This window comes from Triturus cristatus, chromosome 1_2 (assembly GCF_964204655.1).
Source record: "Triturus cristatus chromosome 1_2, aTriCri1.1, whole genome shotgun sequence".
NCBI lineage: Eukaryota > Metazoa > Chordata > Amphibia > Caudata > Salamandridae > Triturus > Triturus cristatus.
The window spans coordinates 1,197,203,718-1,197,229,256 of NC_140580.1; the positions used below are offsets into that span (position 1 = coordinate 1,197,203,718).

Consider the following 25,539-nt stretch of genomic DNA (forward strand, 5'->3'; position numbering starts at 1 on the left):
TCTCTGGCTCCCAACGCACGCTCACAAGCGCATCGCATGCTTTCACTTTCCGTCCCCTGTCGGCTCCACGGAGACAGCTTGTTCTTTTTTGGATCCATTTCACAGGGAAGCAACTAAATGAAAGAAGGAAAGAGAGGTTGTGAACCGTTTCTTCAAGTCACGGTTTTCAGTAAGTGAGGAGCAAGACAGGAAGAGAGGGAATAATAGAAAGAGGGTGAGGGTGAGGGTGGGGGTGGGGGGTCAGCTGCCAGCACAGAAAAGAAGAGGACATTGTCCGTGTCTTCGCTGGGCAGTAAGGCGCGGATGACCGTATCGTGCCGGCTTTGATTAACTAAATGTAAATGTAAATGTGCTTGTACTTATATAGCGCACAGCTACCCCGGTTCGGGGTTTCCCGGCGCTGTACTCATACCGCTAGGGAACCCTTCCTGGCTTTTTCCCTGTGAAATGTCCACTCCTGGGCATCCCCAGGGTGAAGCCAGGCATCCCAGCGCTGTTGGGGCCGTTGTGGAGATTAAGCAAGCTATTGCCCAGAGTTGCAGCGTGGGATCCATGATTAGAATAGGCACTGAGGCGAGAATATCCGGTCCGCGGAATTTATAGCCCGAGACCCTGCCGCGACGGGAATCGAACCCTGGTCCCGGACCAGTGCTCTGCATCGAGGTCTGCCGCTCTAACCATTGAGCCACACTTCTCCACTACCATTACTACCTCTTGATAGCAGACTCTTGCAGTTTAATAGCAATGTTAAAAGGTGTTTTCCAACTCGGGACGGCTTACTGGTTATACGAGAGTTTAGTGTACATTCTAGCGCCTGGAAGGACCAAAACCCGCGGTATAATTATTGCTTTGTTGTGGAAATCCAGAATATTACGAAACTAGCCCGCCCGATTCCCGTATGTTTCTCAGCTGTTTTTTCACAGGGACGTTTTCGATTCTTTGCGCAGATAAACCTCTCAACTTCAAGTCGTGATATCTCCCCATGAGTGGCAATCTCAGTGCAGACGGCATGTCTCATGAACAGTAACATCGGGATTACTGTGCCACTCGCAGCCCTCGGCGGTGCTCATTTTGAAGCCCTAAAAGAATGAAAGGCTGACTGAGATACCAAATTCAGGCCTTCAATCTTCAGGCCCCTGTTTACAATAGGAGCCCTGACCACCCAGCTACCAAAACCAGCTCTACCTCCACTGGACAACCCTATCTATTGGTTTTTGCGTGTGTATGCAGGTATGTCTGTCTGTTTGTATGTATGTATGTATGTGTGTATGTCTGTCTGTCTGTATGTAGGTATGTCTATTTGGGTATATCTGTCTGTCTGTGTGTATGTCTGTATGTATGTATGTATATAGGTATGTCTATAGGTATGTCTGTATATATGTATATACGCATGTCTGTATGTATGTATGTAGGTATGTCTGTACGTGTGTGTGTATGTATGTACGTGTGTGTGTATGTATGTAGGTATGTCTGTCTTTATGTATGTATGTAGGTCTGTCTGTATGTATGTATGTATGTAGGTATGTCTGTATGTATCTCTGTAGGTATGTTTGTATGTACGTCTGTGTGTGTATGTATGTATGTATGTAGTATTTCAATAGCGCACATCTAGCCAAAAGCCAATGAAGATGATGTAGGCCCCAACTCACATGAACAGAAGATACGTTGTTACATATGTTTTTCGTGTTTTTACATTCCACCACCGATTTAGCATTTTGCCTTGTGCGAGCAAACAAGTTCTTTGAAGTGTGGGGGGGCTAAATATATGGAAACTAAGTTCCTGTTTGCAAGTGGGAGGATGTAATTTTCAAATATTGAGGCTTTTTAAAACAAGCATTTGCAATGCAATAGGTCTCGCATTTACGCAAGTGTAAGCTATTGGCATTGTAAATGACAATGCCTTTTATTTATGTTTTTTTAAAAAAGGCATTTTCATTTACAATGCCAATAGCTTAAACTTGCGTAAATATGAGACCTATTGCATTGCAAATGCTTGTTACTTACTCCGGGGAGGAGGAAAATGCCAACTGCTTTCTCAGTGGGAATGGGGAAAATGCACCTTAAAGGACAAGGTATCTCGGGGTGCGCGTGCGCAGTTATTCCCCATTCTGGGCTGGAAACTTGTAATCAGCAGAGGCTGGTGAACAAATACCGGCCAGAATCGGGAATTCCGCTTCTTCAGTATCCCCTCACGGAGTTCTGCCGAACTCATAACGAAGACCCCAGAATTGCTGCTGCTCAACCATTAAATAAGCGTTGGCAAAACCAATGGATTTGACATTTGTATGATGTGCGGATCAGACATACGCATGCTTAACAAAAGTCAGTGTTTGTTAACTAGTCAGCGCTGAAGAGAGTGTGCGGACACCAGGTATCTGAACAAGCATTGGCAATGCCAGTAGGGCTGGACTTAAAGGGATGTTGTACGGTAATGGGAAGACCTATATGGAAATTGTATGGAAATGGATATGTATTTGTGTCGAAGCAAAGAACTGTAGAATAGCATTGGCACTGGTTAAAAGGTCAGGTGGATCACCGCTACATTGCAGTCAAGCCCTCCTGACTCTCAACTTGTGGGCGGAGCCAAAGGGCGTCTCCACTGATGCTCACATCATTGTCTGGTGAGGGCTGTGCTGAGATGCCAGATCATAACAATGGCTGCACTCCGAAGAAGAAAGCCCTTTTCCTGTAGCATCCATTTTCCAGATGCGTTTGTCAGTGTCCACCTCCCAGTCTCACTGCGCCATGTGTGGACGGACAGCCTCAGGCGGCCTCACATTCACATCATACTGAGCGCCCCTGGCGCCCGGCTCGGCCTGTAGCCCTCTGCCAGCATCCATGGCCCGGTGGCTACGAAGGCACAATGCTCAACAAACCTGGCGGCATCCCCGACAAAGTGGCTTTCACTGACCTATTCTGGGCATCTAAGGCAGGAGAACTGTGATATTTGGCAGGAAGAGGCAGATTTCACCCGGTGGTAATCATGCCAAGATACTTTATTGGGGCAAACTTGTGCATTTTCGAAAAATGAAAATGTGGGTTAAAGGGCGAAAAATGTTCGTTTTAGGAAGTGAATAGATTTGCGTTCAAGGGAACGGAGTTTATTTCCCGAAATGAAAAGCCAGCATCAGGGTAAAATGTGTTTTAAGGACATGTCAATCTGCGGAGAATGCCCGCTCTGCCAGGGTACCTTTCAAACCGCGTCGCCCGGTGGCACCTCTCTACGAGCTGCGACAAGCATCGCCGCTGCTGTTTCTTGTTGCCATCTTGAGCCAGGTACCGGCCTCTATCACACATCAGACCCCATCGAGCCAGGGCCTGGTCCAGCCTCTGCCTGGAGCTAATGATTCCACATGCAGGGGCTTGTAACCCGGACGATGGCTCCAATGCCTGCCCAGTGGGGTCTGCCACGCTGGGGGCATCCCCCATGGTCTACTGACTCACCCTTCGCAGTCCAAGACAGTTTCCCTCTCAACATTTGATGAAAGTCTGAGTGAAAGGGTCAGATATAGGAAATGCAAGAATGTTGAAGATATAAGTGAAGCGCATGCTCTGTACATCCTGGAGCGAGACATGGAAGGCACCAAAGAACATCCCCGGACCATCTGAACCGACTGTAAAACCTGATGGTTTGGACACTTATCTGAGAGTTTGGAGAGAGCAACGCTGTTAGCCACTATTTACCAGGTATTTCTGATAGGCTGAGTCCTTGTCAGTACCCATGGAGAGGTTCGCACTAATAGTACACTTTAAACAAGCATTGGCATAGCCAAAAGGTCTCGTCTTTGGGACCTTGTAAGAGTTTAGCCATGCAACACACTAGCCTGGATGCTGTGCCCCCAGGCATTAAAGAGCTGTACAATTACTACACACTGGGTCATGCCGTCTGATTTCCAAAATAACCATTGGTGAAATACCCTGGCACGAAAATAATGATCACGGTGAGAAGTCTCCCATATCATTTATCACTCACAAATCAGCTTTAAATATATTTTGGAAATTCAACTATTTATCTCCAAACATGAGCTCATAAGTTAAGCATACAAGTACACATGCGCACACACACACACTCAAGCACACGCAAGCACACACACACACACTCAAGCACACGCACACACACAAGCACACACACACACTCAAGCACACACACACACTCAAGCACACGCACGCACACTCAAGCACACACACACACACACACACACGCACATACACACACACGCACACACACAGACATTCAATTGCAGTTTACAACTCTGCAGAACTCATTGTATACACCTCAGAGGGAAGAACGGGGGGGCGGCGAAAAGCGCCCTCATTGCCAGTATCAGTCCACAGAGATAATCACATCTATGTCTGGCGGACAATAGTATCCACTAGTAGGGCATCTCAGTGGGTTACAGTGCTTGCAGCGGAGACACAGCGCTCGCAGATCCCAATACATGTAATTACACCAGTTGCTAAGGGTGCTTTCTGCAGAGATCTGTGAGTAATCCATGTCGAGCGTTTGAATGATGAAAGAGTTAATGGACCAGTCGCCTCTGAAGCAGCAGCTAAGACTGTTAACTTTTTTCTGAGGGCCTGTCGGGGCCGGCTCTGAGTTTGCTTTGAGAGGGTCTTGGGTGGGGAATATAGCAAAGTAACAAACAAGCCATAGACAGGCAGCAGCACAGAACAGCCAGATTTTCGGAACAGAAAGAGGCTGAATAATTCCAGGGGGGGAGGAGGGGGGGGGGGGGTTAAGGTTCGTTAAACAGAGTTTCCTAGTATCACACTAAAACCTATTTTTAAAGGAGGCAAGTCACACTATAGCTAGGATGCATTCAAAGGAGTACAGTAATACTCTCTGTTGCTGCCAATATATGCATGACTCAAATCCGAGGGGTGAGTGGCCTCCAAAGAGACTCCTCTCTGCGGCTGCACGGGGATGGGAGTTGGATCTCTAATCTGACAGTTGTGCGTGAGACTTCCTGTTTATACGTAACCCAACCCGCTATACCTTAAACGGCTGCCGTGGAATGTGAATGTAATGGGACATGGTGGGCCTCAAGAAGCAAAGCAGGACGGTGCGGGCGAGCAAGTGTGCAGATTTAAAGAAAGGGGGGCAGCCTCCCAAAGCGGCCGCCATGCTGTACAGAAATAAAGAAAGGGGCGCAGCTTCCCGAAGCAGCCCCATGTTGACAGAGGTGCCATGCTGATCAAGAGAAACACACGAACACTTGTGTGAAGAGCGACATGGAAGGAGTTGGGAGGGACAGCGCTGCATTAAGTGCTGCAAGCAGCTATGGCGTCAAAGCTGAACATGGGCAAACAGTATCAGGAGCAGGAAACCAAGAAAAATAGTCCCCCAAACGACAGATATAAAAAACAAAGCATAAAGATACAGTACTTGGTCCCTGCTTCATGGGAGGAACGAAAGAGAAAAAAGGAGGGTCAAAGAGGCAGGACTGACCACTAGCAAGCAATGATTTTTAAAGGACACTGAAACAAACAAATGAATAGCAGGGAGTGGAGTTAAATCCACAAGAGAAGTTTATACTAAAGTATATACAAGAGGTCTTGAAAGCTTGACCAAAAAAGTGCCCTTTCTGAACCGCCTGTAAAACCTATGTATTTTTAGCCAACATTTTCACAATTTGGTCCCATGTTTTTAACATTTTGTTGGGGAGAACCCAACAGGGTTCCAAATGTTTCACTTTCAATTGAATAAGGGGAGAATTAAAAAACAGCTTACAAAAGACTATGTTCAGTCAATGTCCGAGCAGCAGTACTGAGCGTACGATGTGGTCAAAAGTGATAGCCTGAGCCAAGCACCGAATGTACACATTGTACCCAATGGCTACTGAGACCAGGTTGCAGAGAATAGAGCACTGATGAGTGCTTTGCCCTGGCCCATCCACCTCTTGCCATGCAGGCACATCCTATTTATAGGTGGTACTATGGAAAGATATAGTAGGCATGAGGTCAAAGGCCATGCCTGGTATACTATATTTACTATATATTTGCTAGGGTGAGAGGCATGACGTGTGGGCTAAGGTTACACACAATTCCTACTGGCCATGTCACAGGGCTAGTACTGCAAGAATGGTAGTCATTTAAGGTGTGGACAAAGGCCACGCTCTATGTCCCCAGACCACGGCCACAAGCCGAGTCCAATCAGCAACAGACACGAGGTGTAGGCACAAGGCATGCAATTTGCTCACTGTGTCCAATCTGCGATGGAACTAAATATAACCTGCAACAAGGACCTGCCTTCACTCTTTCCCCTACAGCACAGCAGACTGTTGTGGCTGTGTCCAGCAGACTCCGAGTGTAGCCCTTGGCCATTCCTTACAACCTCTTCCATGTTCCCAGAACCCACTGCACCAGGGATGCCATTGATGGTGTTGATATGGATGTGCTATGTGATGTTACCTCATCTGCTATAACTGATATATTGGGAGGCGTCTAACAGATTTCAAATTGTTTTTAATTTTGGATAGCCACCATAACACACATTTTTGGGAAATTTCTGTTTTGTTGTGGTTTTTGATTAGATAAAAGAACCATTTTCCTATAATAAGGTCGCATTATGTGTTCCTAATGGCATCATCAAAGCTACTACGTAGGGGAAACTGAGAACTAGGCAAACAGCCAAGCCAAATACCTTCATGTAGTGTATATATTCACTTAAAAAACAAAAGGTTACAGGGATGTTATAGTTAGGAAATAGTTTTTGGAAAACCTTAGAAATTTACTTAAAAAACCAAAGGCCACAGGGTCGTTATAGTTAGGAAATAGAATTAAAATACCTTAGAAATTCACTGAAAAAAACAAAGGTTACAGGAATGTTATAGTTAGGCTCAGATTCCACGCATACCAAACCAGTGACATTCAGTAGTTACATTTAGCTGAGCTAACTATAACTTACGCCCCCGCAATGCACTGCTTATGACCTCTCATATTACATCACTCATGACCTGGCCAATGACATCACTCATGACGTCTCCAAATGACATCACTGATGTATGGGTGAGTGAGTGGATGTCTCAATGGCTGTATGAGTGAGTGGCTGGGTGTGTAAGCGACTGTATGGTTGAGTGACTGTGTGGGTGTTTGGTTGAGTGAGTCAGTGTGTGAGTGGCTGTATTGGAGAGTGAGTGTCTGTGTGAATGGCTGTATAGGTGAATGAGCAGATGTGTGAGTGCTTGTATGGATGTGTGAATGAGTATGTAAGTGACTGTGTGGGTGTGTGAGTGCTTATGTGGGTGTGTGAGTGCTTGTATGTGTGAGTGAGTGTCAGTGTTAGGAGGCTGTATGGGTGAGTTAGTGGGTGTGTGTGACTGTGTAGGTGAATAAGTGGGTGTGTGAGTAGCTGTATGGCTGAGTGTGTGGCTGTGTGAGTGAGAGTATGGGTGAGTGGTTGTGTGAATGGCTCTATGAGTGAGCGAGTATATGTGTGAGTGGCTCTATGATGGAGTGGGTGGGTGTGTGAGTCAGTACTGTTAAGGGTCTGTGAATGGGTAAGTGAGTGGTTATGTGGGTGTAGGAGTAGGCATATGAGAGGTCGTAGGAGGGTACGAGTGGTTATGTGGATGACATAATCAGTGCTGTAATTTGAGATGTCATCAGTGATATCACTGACCATGTCATGAGTTATGTAATATGTGAGTTCATAAGCAGTGAATTGCGGGGGCGTATGTTATAGTTAGCTCAGGTAACTATAACTGCTGAATTTTACTGGTCTTGTACGAGTGAAATCTGAGCCTATGATTAATGTCCCTGTAACCTTTGTTATTTTCAGTAAGTTTCTAAGGTTTTGTAAATTCTATTACCTGACTAATAAGACCCTGTAACCTTTGTTTTTTAAAGTGAATTTCTAAGGTTTTTCAAAAACTATTTCTTAATTAGTACGTACCTGTAACCTTTGTTTTTTTAAGTGAATTTCTATGTTTTTTAACTAGAAGACGCTTTTGCAGAGTGGGGGAGGGGCCTACAACCAGTTCTCAGGACTCCTTTTGTGTCAGACTTCCTGAAGGTAACAGGAGGGCTTATGGGCCCCCAAGAACCCTCAGCACCCAAGAGGCATTTATCCCCCCAACCAGCAGTGTGCCAGAAGGCGTTTGCAGAGTGGCAGAGTAAGGGTGCATGGCCTTTGAAGTCCTCTCAACAATCGGGATCTGTGGGACTTACCGGAGGTAACAGTAGGTCGTTTGCCCCCAAGGACCCTCACCATCCAAGGGGACTTCATTGCCCAACCAGCAGTGGGCCAGGAGGCTTCCTGTGGAAGCCGGCATTGCTTTTACACATAGGGAGCTTCTGAACGTGCTAATTACTGGTATTGGTGTAATTTCATTAGGTCAACTCCCCAATGGAAGCTACAAGTGCTTTAAGCATAGGGAAGGTTTAAAAAAACATACAATTAAAGGGGGTGTCGGCGGCATCCACCAGTTCCTGGGACCATTTGTCCCCGGGCCTTCAGTGTCTGGTCATATGGGCTCCTGTCGGTGGCGTCTACCAGTCTTGCGAGCAGTCGTCCTCGGGGTCGTCAGCGTTCTGTCATATGGGCTCCTGTCGGCGTCGTCCTCCTGCGACCAGTTGTCCTTGGAGTCTTCAGTGTCCTGCCATATGGGCTCCTGTCGGGGGTGTCCACCAGTCCTGCGATCAATTGTCTTCAGGGTCTTTAGCGTCCTGCCATATGGGCTCCTGTTGGCGGCGTCTACCAGTACTGCGACCAGTTGTCCTCGGGCCTTCAGCGTGCTGTCATATGGGCTCCTGTTGGCGGCGTCCTCCTGCGACCAGTTGTCCTTGGAGTCGTCAGTGTTCTGCTATAAGGGCTCCTGTCGGGAGCGTCCACCAGTCCAGCCACCAGTTGTCCTTAGGGTCTTCAGCGTCCTGTAATATGGGTTCCTGTCGGCGGGACCTCGGGCCTTCAGCGTGCTGTCATATAGGCTCCTGTCGGTGGCGTCCACCAGTCCTGCGACCAGTTGTCCTCAGGGTCTTCAGTGTCCTGTCAAATAGGGGTCCGATCGGTGGCGTCCACCAGTTGTCCTCGAGCCTTCAGCGTCCTGTCATATGGGCTCCTGTCGGTGGAGTCTACCAGTCCTGCGACCAGCTGTCCTCGCGGCCTTCAGCGTCCTGTCATATGAGCTCCAGTCACGATTGGCCTCTGGCAGGTCAGGGACTCTGCTGTCATGTGCGACCCTGTTTTCCAGGCTCCTCACATTTCCTGCCACGTTGGCGACCTCTGTAGTCCTTTTTCAGTATCTTGATCCGTTTCCTCTCTTGTCTCCCCGTCCCCTCTCCACTGTGCACTTTATCTCTTTCCCTTGCATTCTCCCCCTTGCTTTGCCTCTTTTCTCTTTTTAGGGTCCAGGGCCGCTAGTCTGCCGGCGTCGCCAGGGTGTTCCAACCACATCTAGGTAAGTGCATTTTGTCTTCCCTTCCATCTGCATTATTGGTTTGTATGGCGGGAACTACACCAGGCGACAAACATATCCAAAAGCATCCATGACTTCAGGAGGGGGGTCAAAAGCAGGCATTTTTCACCGCTCAGTCTTCATGCATGGAGGTGTAAATTGAGCAAGCCGCGGTGCAAGACCCTGCCCTGCTGCTGCAACTGAAGATGCTCTTGAAGCAACTGCCTGATTGGAGGACAGAGCTTCATGTTCAGAAGTTCTGGGTAGCACATTGTTCTGACCCAATCCAGAGCCACTCGGATGGCTTTGGCCCATTCGTTCCTGACCTTCTTCAGTACACGGGGCCGGAGAAGAGGACTTGGGAAATCATACAGGAGTCCCGAGCTCCACTCTAGATGTAAAGCGTCACTCCAAAGATAGACTTCTTGGGAATTCCAGCATGCAAAAGTAATGAGATTGTGCAATCTCTCTGGGGGTGAAGAGATTGTACAAAGGTTCTCCTCAATGCTGGACACTTTGCACTACCTACAGGTGTAAATGCCATGCGTGATCTGCTAGACGTCTGCATCTGATTTCTTCTGCTCTGGCTTTTCAAGATCCCACCAGGTGGTTCACGATCAGGGAAATCCTCTGAAGGCACAACCAGGTCCAGAAGCAGAGACTCCTGACACCGGACCCAAGACTCCGCCCAGCCCTGCTTGTCGCAATGCCACAGGGCAGTGATTTTGTCCATGAAGACCTGCACCAGCCTCCATTTGGTGGTCGGAAGGAAGAACTTTAATGCCAGGAGAATACTCTGCAACTCCAACAAATTGATGTGAAGTAGGAAGAAGGGTGTGCTGCTGGTTCCATTGCAGTTGAGCAGCCCCCACTGCAGCCTCGTCTGAACACTGGATGGAATCTGGCAAGTTCCCTCAGCGTCGAGCCCAGGGAGACTTGAAGTCCCATTGCTGAGCCTGCAGAGGGTGCTGTAAGGCAACAGGCCAAGAAGTCTCCGAGTCACTCTCACGGAGACCCAGCATCGAGGCTGAGATATCGGGATCATAGCCCGAATGCCCTGGACTTTTTTTATCTGAAGGGATGTCTCGAAACTGCACTGTATTCCGAAAGGGTCTGATGAAAGACAGCCTCTGAGAAGGAGTCAGGTGTGACTTTGGCATGTTGATCGAGACTGCTTAAGGTGGGTGGAGGTTCCCTGTAATCTGGAGGTGGCTTCGGCTGACTGTGGTGGTCTTGCCTTCAGCAGTCAGTCATCGAGGTAGAAAAAGACTGATATACCCAGCCTCTGAAGATATGCTGTGATGACCACCATCACACGCGTGAACACCCGAGGGGCACCGGTGAGGCTGAAGGGGAGCATGGCAAGTTGGAAATGCTTGTGGGTCACCTTGAACTGCAGGTAACGCATTAAGGACTGTAGGAAAGGGATAGGCCCATCGGCATCTTGTAAGTCCGGCACCACCATCCAGTCTCCTTGATCCAGGGCAGACAAAATCTAGAATGTGCCCTTTTTTCAAAGAGAAGTAGATCGGGTGAGGTTCTGAAACAGGACAAAGGCATCTGTCCTCCTTCGGCACCAGAAAATAACAGTGTGACAGCCTGTCCCTATTTCAGATGCCGGAACCCTCTCTGACTGCTTTGTCCAAAGGGGTCTGGCCATCCTTTCGCAGTGGTTCTCTGAAAGCTACTTTGAAGTGGGTGGAATGTGCAGTGGGTCTGACAGGGATGGCAGGGCGTGGCACTGTTGAATGATTCAGAGTACCCATTTCCAGATGTGATGCTCTGCGTCCCGTGGAGGTCATAACTTATGCTGTCTCTTATTTGGGGGCTATGTGCCACCAAGGGCAAACTAAAGCGGATTGGAAGCAACAGCTGCGGCCCCTGCTGGCCTGAACGTTGTCGGTTAGATTGGTGACCCTCAGCCTTGAGAGAACTACAAAGTCTGTTGCTGAGGTGGAGGGCCTTGGCATTGTCTTTGCACTGAACCCCTCCCGAACCCTAAAAAGGGGCGAAATTGCAGGGAATTCTGCTACACAGACACAGAAAGTGAGCGGGCTATGAATGGAACGCATCGAGGAGAGCGATTAAGCAGCACCCATCGTCCTCAGATGAATGCCATCCGGCCGACATGCATTGGGACTGATGATGACGACGACAACCAGTAGTCATGCATTCTGGGAATTGTAGTTCAAGTGTTTGGATGAAGTAAACTTCGTGTTGTGATGAAACAATACAAATGAAGATTGTATCTATATTGCGTTTTACTTAACGAATGATAAATTGTTGAAACCTCATTCAAGGACCATTTAACCTGTGCCCGGGGGACATACCCACCGTGATTGGGGATGCAGCTAGGTTAATATTCAACACGCTCACGGTTCAGAGAGCTATACCCTGGAGCACGGTATACCCGAAGAACATACGCATTGAAAATTAGCTGTGCATGCACTGTTTCTACAATATATAAATGATGCATTAACGCACACCTACAGCAGAGTGTCAGAGATGAATTAACACTCACAAACAGCAGCCTGGCAGAGGTGCATTAATGCCCACCAACAGCAGCGTGGCAGAGATGCATTAACGCTCCCCTATAGCATGGCAGAGATGCATGAACTCTCACCTACAGCAGTGCGTCAGAGATACACTAATACCCCCACATTACTCTTAGAGACATAAGCCCCACACAAGCAACATGTAGGTGATTAGAGGACACAATTCCATGTTCATGACGTTCAACCAGTATTTCCAGAACACGTTCAGGTTGTACACAAATTCCAAAAGCATGGAAGGGTCACACCCTCCACACTCAAGGGCATCTCAGGGACAGTGGGGGCAACAGGGCATGCCAGGGCGATGTGCTGAGGCACAGGAATCTACAGAGGCCCACCGGACCGGCACCTCTGGCCTGCTAGTCATTTTAATAAGATCAAGCAGCTGACATGACACACAGCACACGACACATGACACATGCACACAACCACTGCTGAAGCCACATGAATACTCACTCGTTCACCGTCGGGTCCTGGTAGTCCGACCAGTCCTGTTGGCCCAATGAATCCCTGTGGAGGCAGAAGACACAGTAAATACATATTCCAGAGACTGGCACCTGTCTAGTCTTCAGTCTGCACATGCGGGCATCCTCCAGCGACGGTCTTCTTGAGATGAAATAAACCTTGAGGCAAGTGTATATGCCCATGGACTGCATGGTGCTGGCTTCCACGATGTAGTCCAAGGGCACATACCCTCACACCAGGGACCACGGTGTGCCATCCAGCAGGCGTCAGAGCGGTGTGCGTCGGCGCGGCGGCAGTCCGAAGCATCTTCAACCAGCCATGGCCTTTCTTATGCCAACATGTGCGCTGTCGGAGGTAAACTAGTCGTGTTCATCCATCTGCGGAGAAATGCTGCGTTTAGATCCACATATTATCATTATTGCTACAATACTTCATCCTTCCCAATATTTACCTGCCTGCTTTCAATGTGGCACTGTGCATCTCACCATCTGGAGAGGATTGCACTGTGTATCTCACCATCTGGAGAGGATTGCACTGTGCACCTCAGCATCTGGAGAGGATTGCACAGATTGCACTGTGCACCTCAGCATCTGGAGAGGATTGTACTGTGCATCTCAGCATCTGGAGACGATTGTACTGTGCATCTCAGCATCTGGAGAGGATTGCACTGTGCACCTCAGCATCTGGAGAGGATTGCACTGTGCACCTCAGCATCTGGAGAGGATTGCACTGTGCATCTCAACATCTGGAGACGATTGTACTGTGCATCTCAGCATCTGGAGAGGATTGTACTGTGCATCTCAGCATCTGGAGACGATTGTACTGTGCATCTCAGCATCTGGAGAGGATTGTACTGTGCATCTCAGCATCTGGAGAGGATTGCACTGTGCTTCTCAGCATCTGGAGAGGATTGCACTGTGCATCTCAGCATCTGGAGAGGATTTGAGGTTACCAAGATGAATAACACAACCTTACACCTGAATCCTCCATCAGACCCACTCTCATGTATCACCGTTGTTTGTTCTGTAGCCCCCTGCCAATCGTCTCTGAATCAGAACAGCCTCTGCTAATCACCTCTGAATCATAGCCTCTGCCAATCGTCTCTGAATCAGAACAGCCTCAGCCAATCGTCTCTGAATTAGAATAGCCTCTGCTAATCACCTCTGAATCAGAACAGCCTCTGCCAATCATCTCTGGATCAGAATACCCTCTGCCAATCATCTTTGAATCAGAACACCCTCTGCCAATCGTCTCTGAATCAGAATAGCCTCTGCCAATCACCTCTGAATCAGAATACCCTCTGCCAATTATCCCTGGATCAGAATGGCCTCTACCAATCACTTCTGAATCAGAATACCCTCTGCCAATCATCTCTGAATCAGAACAGCCTCTGCCAATCACCTCTGAATCAGAACAGCCTCTGCCAATCATGTCTGAATCAGAAAGGCCTTTGCCAATCACCATCTCTGAATCACAATACCCTCTGTCAATCGTCTCTGAATCAGAATAGCCTCTGCCAATCACCTCTGAATCAGAACAGCCTCTGCCAATCACCTCTGAATCAGAATACCCTCTGCCAATCGTCTCTGAATCAGAATTCCCTCTGCCAATCGTCTTTGAATTAGAATACCCTCTGCCAATCATCTGTGAATCAGAATACCCACTGCCAATCATCTCTGATTCACAATACCCTCTGCCAATCACCTCTGAATCAGAACAGCCTTTGCCAATCGTCTCTGAATCAGAATAGTCTCTGCCAATCGTCTCTGAATCAGAATACCCTCCGCCAATCGTCTCTGAATCAGAATAGCCTCTGCCAATCACCTCTGAATCAGAATACCCTCTACCAATCACCTCTGAATCGGAATAGCCTCTGCCAATTACCTCTGAATCAGAATAGCCTCTGCCAATCATCTCTAAATCAGAACAGCCTCTGCCAATTGTCTCTGAATCAGAATAGTTTCTGCCAATCTCTGACTCACAATACCCTCTGCCAGTCGTCTCTGAATCAGAATAGCCTCTGCCAATCACCTCTGAATCAGAACAGCCTCTGCCAATCACCTCTGAATCAGAATACCCTCTGCCAATCGTCTTTGAATTAGAATACCCTCTGCCAATCATCTGTGAATCAGAATACCCTCTGCCAATCACCTCTGAATCAGAACAGCCTCTGCCAATCACCTCTGAATCAGAACAGCCTCCTGCCAATCGTCTCTGAATCAGAATACCCTCTGCCAATCACCTCTGAATCAGAATACCCACTGCCAATCATCTCTGATTCACAATACCCTCTGCCAATCACCTCTGAATCAGAACAGCCTTTGCCAATCATCTCTGAATCAGAATAGTCTCTGTCAATCGTCTCTAAATCAGAATAGTCTCTGCCAATCGTCTCTGAATCAGAATAGTCTCTGCCAATCGTCTCTGAATCAGAATAGTCTCTGCCAATCGTCTCTGAATCAGAATAGTCTCTGCCAATCGTCTCTGAATCAGAATACCCTCTGCCAATCGTCTCTGAATCAGAATAGCCTCTGCCAATCACCTCTGAATCAGAATACCCTCTACCAATCACCTCTGAATCAGAATAGACTCTGCCAATCATCTCTGGATCGTACTGGATCGTAATGGCCTCTGCCAATCATCTCTGATTCACAATACCCTCTGCCAATGACCTCTGAATCAGAATACCCTCTGCCAATCATCTCAGGATCAGAATGGCCTCTGCCAATCACCTGTGAATCAGAATAGTCTCTGCCAATCGTCTCTTAATCAGAATAGTCTCTGCCAATCGTCTCTTAATCAGAATACCCTCTGCCAATCATCTCTGAATCAGAATAGCCTCTGCCAATCATCTCTGAATAAGAATAGCCTCTGCCAATCGTCTCGGAATCAGAATTGCCTCTACCAATCACCTCTGAATCCGAACAGCCTCTGCCAATCATCTTGAAGTTGGGATGGCTTTGTCGCTCATCTCAGAGGTGGACGGCATCTGTCAACCATCTAAGAATTTGGTTGACCTCTCTTGATCAACTAAGAGTTAGGATGGTCAGATTTGGGAGGGTCTCTGTCAATCAGCTTAGACTTGGGAGAGCCTCTGTCAATTATCTCTGAGTCACTGCAGTGTTGGGATGTCCCATTGGTCCAATAAGTCACCTAAGGGCTGGAATGACTGGGTCAAGCATCTAAAGGTTGGAATGACTGTCAGTTATCTAAGGACTGGAAGGACCGTGTCAATCATCTAAGGGTTGAATGACCATGTCAATCATCTAAGTGCTGGAATGACTGTCAATCATCTAGGAGCTGGAATGACTGTGTCAATCATATAAGGGCTGGAATGACTGTCAATCATCTAAGGAGTGCAATGACTGAGTCAAGCATCGAAGGGCTGCAATGTTGGAGTCAACATTCTAAGGACAGGGATGACAGTCAATTATCTTAGGACAGGAATGACAATCATCTAGGGGCTGGAATGACTATGCCAATCATCTAAGGGCTGGAATGAATGAGTCAAGCCTCTAAGGGCTGGAATGACGGTCAATCTCCAAAAGGATGGAATGAATATTATCTAAGAGCTGGAATGACTATGTCAATCATCGAAGGGCTGGAATGACTGTGTCAATGATTTAAGGGTTGGAATGACTGTCAATCATTTAAGGGCTGGAATGACTGATTCAAACATCTACGGGTTGGAATAACTTGTGTCAATCATCTAAGGGCCGGTATGACTGAGTCAATCATCTAAGTGCTGGAATGACTGTGTCAATCATCCAAAGGTTGGGATGACTGTGCCAGTCATCCAAATACTGGAATGAATATTAATCATTTGAGGGTTGGAATGACTGTCAATCATCTAAGGGCTGGAATGAGGGAGTCAACCATCCAAACGTTGGAAGGACTGTGCCAGTCATCTAAATGCTGGAATGACTGAGTGAAGCATCTAAGGGTTGGAATGACTGTAAATCATCTAAATGCTGGAATGACTGAGTGAAGCATCTAAGGGTTGGAATGACTGTAAATCATCTAAGGGCTGGAATGACTGTGTCAATCATTTCAGGGCTGGAATGACTGTCAATCATCTAATGGGCTGAAATGACTGAATCAAGCATCTAAAGGTTGGAATTACTGTCATTCATATAAGGGTTGGAATGACTTTCAATCATCTAAGCTTTGGAGTGACTGCATCAGTCATTTGAGGGCCTAAATGGTTGAATCAATCATCTAAGGGTTGGAATGACAGTCAATCATCTAAGGGATGGAATGACCCTCAATCATTTAAGGGCAGGAATGACTAATTCAAATGGCACAGCTTTATTGTTTAAGTTAATGAAAACCATCACAATTTCACAATAGAGAAAAGGTCAAACGATTTGCAGGCATTTGAAATGTTTAAAAGACATGTAACTATTTTTCCTAAAAGAAAAACACAAATCATATCATGTAAAACAAACAGAAACGGAGCATGATTCTATATGGTACAATTACCCACGATATTGGTATCTCGTCAATATTAATATTAAAGGCGTTTATGCAGGTACTTAGGATTTCAAAGGGGTTGGCGTATCGTTGGACTCGACTAGACTGGCGGTATATATCTCCTTCGGCCGTTTTATCTTTTCGTAAATAAACAAAAATGTCATCGGCTTACAGAGCAGTTGAGGATCTGTTGTACTCGGACCTTTAATGATGGCCGGTCTGCAGGTTCGAATACCTCTATCGTTAAAAGCTTTTTTTAGTAGCAAAACCCGGATTGTTTTTAAGAAGGGGCAAACACAAATGAGGGGAATGAAATCTTGACATGCTGTGCCACATAAGCTACATGTGTTGGGGCCTTTATCCTTCCATGCAGGTTGATCGGCCAAACTTGGTAATGCCCCAAATCTGATCGCCGATCGCTTTCATTTCAGGTAAATTGAATATGTTGTGCTCAGATATTCCGCTGGTCGGACTGTCTTCTAGTAATGAGTGAAGCTTGTGCGCTTTGTTTATCACTTTACGAAAGACTTGGCAGGAGGGGTTCTGCGCAGAAATGACTGGGTCAAGCATCTAAGGGTTGGAATGACTATGTCAATAATCTAAGGGTTGGAATGACTAAATCAATCATCTAAGGGTTGGATTGACTGTGTCCATCATCTAAGGGTTGGAAACTCTGAGTCAAGAACCTAAGGGTTGGAATGAGTGAGTCAATCATATATGGGTTGGAATGAGTGAGTCAATCATCTATGGGCTGGAATGGTATCTGTCAGTCATTGGAATGGCCCCGCCACTCATCTAAGAGTTGGAATGACTGTTAGTTATCTAATGGCTGGAATTACTGTCAGTCAACTAAGTGTTGGAATGACTGTCAATCATCTAAGGGCTGGAATGACAGTCAGTTATCTAAGGGCTGGAATGACTGAGTCAACCATCTAAGGGCTGGAATGACTGTCAATCATCGGAAAGGTGGGACTGCGAGAGGTGCCCACAGAAGGCGAAGGAAGCAGTGGGTTCCATGGAAAGCGAGGTGCAGTTTATGTAAACATGTCAGTGGAACCACCACCAAAAAGGTTCATTTGACAACAGAGAGAAACAAGCACAAAGGGATAACAGAAGAATGACTTTCATGGGATGAAATAAACATGGTCTTGTGCACGAACTACACAGTTGGTGCTGAAGATAGTAAATATGTGAAGGTGTGGGTGCTGCGTCCCCTGGCGGCGGTGGAAGGAACCCAGGCGGGAAATACCAATCACTGCATGAAACTGGAGGGGGGGGGCGGGGAGGCACCCGCACACCAGCGCTTGGTTCCGGGGACCTGCACGTATTCTCCCTCAGCACATCTTATCCCAACATAACACAACTTACCCGACTGCCTTTAGGACCGGCTCTTCCTACGGGCCCAGGTAAACCCTGAAACGAGAAATACAAAGACACACATGTGATGAGGTTTGGTCGCATCCGGTTATCAGCTGGAAAGTAACCCAGATTGGTGTCCCCTTTACAGGTAAACATGCAGCACTGTCCACATGACAGACACACCTGTGCCTCTGCCCGTTTTATTGATAAAGACGTAGCTTTGTCCCATTTACAGGTATGTCTCACCTGTTATTACTGACAAACCTGCAGCTCTGTCCTATTATTAATAATTCAGTGTATCGGTCCCATCTACAGGTAAATCACTACATATCTCCCTTTCGCCGACCATTCACTGGTTCTGTCCCTTTTCTTGAGCAGCCAGTAGCTCTGTCCCTTTCACTGGTCAGCCACTAGCTCTGTCCCCTTCACCGAGCAGCCAGTAGCTCTGTCCCTTTCACTGGTCAGCCACAAACTCTGTCCCCTTCACGGAGCAGCCAGTAGCTCTGTCCCTTTTCTTGAGCACCCAGAAGCTCTGCCCCTTTCACTGGGCAGCCAGTAGCTCTGTCCCTTTCACTGAGCAGGCAGTAGCTCTGTCCCTTTCACTGAGAAGCTAGAAGCTCTGTCCCTTTCACCGAGCAAACACAAGCTCTGTCCCTTTTACTGGGCAGCCAGTAGCTCTGTCCCTTTTACTGCGCAGCCAGTAGCTCTGTCCCTTTTACTGGGCAGCCAGTAGCTCTGTCCCTTTTACTGGGCAGCCAGTAGCTCTGTCCCTTTTACTGGGCAGCCAGTAGCTCTGTCCCTTTTACTGGGCAGCCAGTAGCTCTGTCCCTTTCACAGAGCAGCCAGTAGCTCTGTCCCTTTTCTTGAGCAGCCAGAAGCTCTGTCCCTTTCACCGAGCAGACAGAAGCTCTGTCCCTTTTCTTGAGCAGCCAGTAGCTCTGTCCCTTTTACTGGGCAGCCAGTAGCTCTGTCCCTTTTCTTGAGCAGCCAGTAGCTCTGTCCCTTTTACTGAGCAGCCAGCTCTGTCCCTTTTCTTGAGCAGCCAGTAGCTCTGTCCCTTTTCTTGAGCAGCCAGAAGCTCTGTCCCTTTCACTGAGCAGCCAGAAGCTCTGTCCCTTTCACTGAGCAGGCAGTAGCTCTGTCCCTTTTCTTGAGCAGCCAGAAGCTCTGTCCCTTTCACTGAGCAGCCAGAAGCGCTGTCCCTTTCACTGGGCAGCCAGTAGCTCTGTCCCTTTCACTGAGCAGGCAGTAGCTCTGTCCCTTTTCTTGAGCACCTAGAAGCTCTGCCCCTTTCACTGGGCAGCCAGTAGCTCTGTCCCTTTCACTGAGCAGGCAGTAGCTCTGTCCCTTTCACTGAGAAGCCAGAAGCTCTGTCCCTTTCACCGAGCAAACACAAGCTCTGTCCCTTTTACTGGGCAGCCAGTAGCTCTGTCCCTTTTACTGGGCAGCCAGTAGCTCTGTCCCTTTTCTTGAGCAGCCAGAAGCTCTGTCCCTTTCACCGAGCAGACAGAAGCTCTGTCCCTTTTCTTGAGCAGCCAGTAGCTCTGTCCCTTTTCTTGAGCAGCCAGTAGCTCTGTCCCTTTTCTTGAGCAGCCAGTAGCTCTGTCCCTTTTACTGAGCAGCCAGAAGCTCTGTCCCCTTCACCAAGCAGCCAGTAGTTCTGTCTCTTTTCTTGAGCAGCCAGAAGCTCTGTCCCTTTTACTGGGCAGCCAGTAGCTCTGTCCCTTTCACAGAGCAGCCAGTAGCTCTGTCCCTTTTCTTGAGCAGCCAGAAGCTCTGTCCCTTTCACCGAGCAGACAGAAGCTCTGTCCCTTTTCTTGAGCAGCCAGTAGCTCTGTCCCTTTTACTGGGCAGCCAGAAGCTCGGTCCCTTTCACTGAGCAGCCAGTAGTTCTGTCCCTTTTACTGGGCAGCCAGTAGCTCTGTCCCTTTCACTGAGCAGCCAGTAGCTCTGTCCCTTTTCTTGAGCAGCCAGAAGCTCGGTTCCTTTTACTGAGCAGCCAGCTCTGTCCCTTTGCTTGAGCAACAAGAAGCTCTGTCCCACTCACTGGGGTCTGTGGTATTTGTATAGCGCACAGTTGCCCATTATTATAGCCTCGTAGCGCTTTTGGGGGTTCCTGAGTACCCGATTCTGGGGTTTGTATAGCAGACGAGCCGGAGGTGTGCTTTGAGGGTAGTACTGGATGTTGTGTGTGTCTAAGGTTAATGAATGGATGGACACACACTTCATGTATCAATAGACACGTGTGCTGCAGGCCCAGCACAGTCACACAGCATGGGCGAGGATTGTCACCTGTTATTTTAAGACATGTTTATGAACGTGTGATGCAGGAGGCTTGTGGTAGCCAAAGTATCTATCACCTGCTGCTTCTGCTGCATGTATGTTAGTAACCTGTCTCTCATGCTGCATGCATGTTACTAGTGTGTCTCTCGTGCTGCATGTGTGTCACTAACATGTCTCTTATGTTGCTTGCATGTTACTAGTGTGTCTCTTGTGCTGCATGTATGTCACTAACATGTCTCTTATGTTGCATGCATGTTACTGGTGTCTCGTGTGCTGCATGTATGTCACTAAGATGTCTCTTATGTTACATGCATGTTACTAGTGTGTCTCTTGTGCTGTATGTAACATGTCTCTTATGTTGCATGCAAGGTACTAGTGTCTTTCTCATGCTGCATGCATGTTAGTAACATATCTTGCAGCATGTATTTTGCTAATGTGTCTCATGCTGCATGTATGTTACTAAAGTGTATCTCATGTTGCATACATGTTAGTAACATGTCTCTTGTGCTACATGTGTTACTAAACTGTCTCTTGTGCTGCATGTGTTAGTAACAATTTTCTCCTGCTAAGTATGTTACTCACATGTCTTGCAGGCTATATGTATGTTAGCAATGTGTCTTGTGTTACAGGTATAGCAGTAAGGATAATGTTACCCAGTAAGCATCTGTTGTTGGCATGTAGAGCTGTAGATTCACATGCTTTGCATACTCCTGCCATCTAGTGTTGTGTCCGGATGTTTGCACTTTGTTTTTCTTCAAAGAAGTCTTTTACAGTCACAAGGTGGGTGACTCCTCGTTTCGGTGATATTGCGCATGGGCATCGACTCCATTGTTAGATTGTTTTCCCGCAGAGGGTGAGAATGGAGTTAGTCAGAGTAGAATAGGGATGTCCATGCGTGTGTATATGAAGTAAGAGAGAACTGTAACAGGTATAGGTACCCGGGGAGGTGGGTGGGTGCATGTGAATCTACAGCTCTTCATGCCAAGAACAGATGCATACTGGGTAAGTAGCATTTTCTGTTCGAGGCATGTGAGCTGTAGATCACATGCTTTGCAAAGACCATACAGCAGTATTCTCCCAAAGCCGTGGCTAACATGTAGCTGTTGGAGTTGTCTGAAAGAGTGTTTGGAGTACTGCCTGGCCCACATTAGCTTGTTGTCTCGCTAACTCATCTACACAATAGTGCTTGGTGAATGTGTGCGGTGTAGACCATGTTGCCACTTAGCAGCTGATGGAGCAGGGTTTTCGCGAAATAAAACTTGCTCGAATTGAACCCTCAGTAACATTTACTAAAAGTGTGCAGTGAAAACGAATGTGGGAAAGAGTTTAACATGAGGGAACATGCTATTGCGCAAGCGCGTATTAAAAACATTGGAGTAGGCCGCAAATGCTTCTTGACAAACGAAAAATAAAGGGACTAATGCGGCTTTTTGTGCACTTTATTAATGTTTGCTAGGAAAATAATATTAACTTGGGTTGCGCATGAATAAAATGTGGTGCCATTTTGGAGTGCTTCCCAGGGGTGGCATAATACATGCTGCAGCCCCTGGTAGGCCTCTGAGGTACCTATGCCCTAGGTACATAGTATACCATATACTAGGGCCTTATAAGGCACTCCAGAATCCAATTAGATATGTACCTAATGTACATGCAAACCATTTTAGGGAGGAAGCAGCTAAGCTGGGGTCCTGATTGGCAGGGCCACAGCCAGACTAAGGTCGAAAAACAGTGAAACACCAGCAAAAAAGTGGGGGTACCCATGTGAAGAAGGTCCTACTCTCCTACATTGTCATTATTTCTCTGATATTGTTACTCTGTGCGGATCTATGATTTGTGCTGTATTTGGTATGAATGACCATTATTTCACTTTATCTAGATAAAACATCGTACATACATAAATGAGTCTGTCTGAATTAGAGGTGTTTATTCTAGTTTTAGGAGTATTTTAGAGACAAGTATTAGTTTGCCAAATCCTGTCAACTATATAAAGATTGCATCATCATAATTGGTATATTAGAAATGAAGATACAATTTTGGTCTTTGGTAAATTTGGTAATTGTTTAGTAATTCACTAACCCAGCGTGAAGGGACTGTTGGGTAATGAAATTGGGCCTGGGCTATAGAAAATTATTAGTCCCAGATCGCTGGATCACAGCCCCTAGTTTGCGGGTGGAATGCGCTCTAGGGGTATTGGTAAAGTCCTCTTTGCTTTTGCATAGCATGTTTAAATACATCGTCTTCCAAAAAAATATTGAAAACTACATTTTGAGCATTTATGCAAAATGTTATCTCCCAAAGTTCATATATTGGTAGATTGACGCTTCGGTTTCTTCTCATAAAACCTCTCCCATCCTTTGAGCTATATCTGGACGAAGTCCAACCACAGCTGGCAAAATCTTGGTACATGAAGTTTCGCTCTGGTGTTCTGCACATCAATTCTAATACAGTGAAATGGGTTCGGAAAAATGGTGACGATAATGATGACTATTGTTTCTTATGTCAACCTAACGTACAAGAAAACAATTTCCATATATTATTTTTCTGTCCAGCATATGCCATCCCAAGGCGAGAATGGATTAAAACCATTTGTCGGAACTTGGGAATCAGTTCTTGCTCTGATGCAACAAGAATTCTAAAATCAGATACTTCACAGAAAAAAGTTTTTAGTGTTAGCAGAGACTTGCTTCCCGTCAATTTATTAAGGAAAAAAAAGGCATGACATTTTAATGTTGCAAATCTCCATGTGCTGCTTTAAATATTCATATGCACTTTTTTGGACTTGCACTTTACATTTTATATTTACCTGGAATTCATGCAGAAAGCCCCAGATACCTATATGCACATTTGCACATGCTACGTGCTGCCTCAAGTAACTTTATGCACTTTTACAGCATTTGCACTTTTATTTGTTGTTTAGAATCTATGAAGAAAGCTTTGAAGTATTTACGCTTCCCCCAATGTTTTAAATAAACTGAAAAGCAAGCTTAGCATTTTATCGTATTTTATTTATTGATTAGCTGGTATTTTATCGTAAATGTAAAACGTTATTAATTGCAATTGTTCAAAGATGTAATAAGGGAACGGTTTTTATCTAAATTATGCTTATCAACATGTATGAACTGTTTTTATTTTGTATCTTTTATTGTTTTTTAAAGCAAATAAAGATTAATGAATGAATGAATACATTTAACTATCCACCGAGCACTGCCCGATTTAGAAAGAGGATTGCCTTTGTGTTGTGGAGCAAAAGCCACAAAGAGCTGTTCAGTTTTATGAAATGGTTTTGTTCTTTCTATGTAATACAATAAGGCTCTTCTAATATATAATGTGTGTAAAGCTCGTTCTGCCACTAAATCCGGTTGAGAAAAGAACACAGGCAGTTCAGCAGATTGATTGATGTGAAAGGCAGATACCACCTTGGGCTTAGTGCGAAGGACCACTTTGTTTTGGTGCACTTGACAAAATGGCTCCTGTATGGTTAGTGCCTGAAGCTCACCTACTCTCCTCAGTGATGTAATGACAATGAGGAAAGCAACTTTCCAAGTGAGAAATTGCAGTTCACATTTGTGCAATGGCTGGAAGAGCGGACCCATTAGTCTAGTAAGGACAATGTTAGATTGCATACTAGAGCAAGTGGAAGTCTTGGTGGAATAACTCTTAAGTCCTTCCATAAAAGCATTGATAATGGGTACTCTGAAAAGGGACAGATGTTATCCATTTTTGAAGGTATGCAGCTATTACAGCAAGATGTAAGCGTATGGATATGTAAGCTAATCCTGACCGCTGTAAGTGTAGTAAAAAACAAATGATATTTTGAATGGAAGCATCTAGTGGGTTGATATGGTTGTTATTACATTATAAAACAAACCGCTTCCATTTAGCTGCATAGCAAGCCCTTGTAGTAGGCCTTCTGGCCTCTCTAATGATGTTCAGACAGTCTGGCGGAAGGTTAGGTAGCCAAACCCTATGATTTCAGGTGCCAGATCGCTAGGTTGAGACGTTTGGGATCTGGATGTCTTATCTCTCCATGGCTCTGTGTGTAGACTGGGTGTGAGATATTGTTTTTGATGAGGAACTATTGAGAGCTCCAACAGGGTAGTGAACCAAGGTTGACGGGCCCATGTGGGAGCTACTAGGGTCAGTGTGAGGAATGTTTGTCTGAGCTTCCGAACCACTAGTGGAATGAGTAGGAGAGGCGGAAAAGCGTAGCCAAATATCCCTGAGCAGTTCATCCATAGTGCATTGCCTGTGGACAATGGGTGCGGATACCTGGACGCGAAGTTTGGGCATTTTGCGTTTTGGTGTGTTGTGAACCGATCTATCTGTGGAAAACCCCACATTTGAAAGAATGGGAGGCGAACTTGAGGGTGAAATTCCCACTGGATAATCTGTGGTCTCTGCCTGCTGAGAAGATCTGCAATCTGATTGTTTACTCCTGGGCGGTGTTCTGCCAGGAGATACATTTTGTGATGTATGGCCCACCTCAAAATGGCTTGTGCAAGGCTTGACAGCTGGGGGGAGCGTGTCCTTCCCTGATTCTGTATGTAATACATGGCTGTCATGTTGTCGGTGCGTATCAGAACAGTTTTGCCTACAAGTTGAGTCTGGAAGGCTTTGAGCACTAGAAATACTGCTAGCCTCTCTAGATGATTTACGTGAAGTTGCTTTTGTTTTTGACTCCACAAACCTTGAATTGTATGAGCCTGGAGAGGAGCTCCCCAACCAGTGAGCGATGCGTCTGCTGTTAGCACTGTATGTGGAACTGGGTCGATAAAGTGCCGCCCCTTGGATTGGTTTTGTGGATTCCACCACTGCAGAGAGCGATGAGTGCGGCTGTCCACCAACACTAGATCTGTCAATCGACCCTGAGGTTGATTCCACTGACGTGCTAAGCATTCCTGTAGGGGACGCATTTGTAGTCTTGCATGGGTAACTATCATGATGCAAGACTCCATCATTCCCAGTAGTTGCATGAACACTCGAGCTGGTAATGACTGGTTGGGCTGAAACTG

At 46.5% G+C, this 25,539-nt stretch overlaps 1 protein-coding gene across 3 annotated transcripts in view; it reads right to left on the minus strand.

Moving 5' to 3' along the window:
* The window catches only part of COL27A1 (collagen type XXVII alpha 1 chain), a 2,221,286-nt gene that overhangs the window by 1,486,067 nt on the left and 709,680 nt on the right, over positions 1 to 25,539 (minus strand). For all 3 annotated transcript variants that reach the window (XM_085614179.1, XM_085614180.1, XM_085614178.1), the window contains exons 10-11: positions 18,254 to 18,298; positions 12,404 to 12,457 (exon numbers count right to left, since the gene is read on the minus strand). In XM_085614179.1, the coding sequence (XP_085470305.1) occupies positions 12,404 to 12,457; positions 18,254 to 18,298 (99 nt within the window). The remainder of the gene's footprint in view (positions 1 to 12,403; positions 12,458 to 18,253; positions 18,299 to 25,539) is intronic.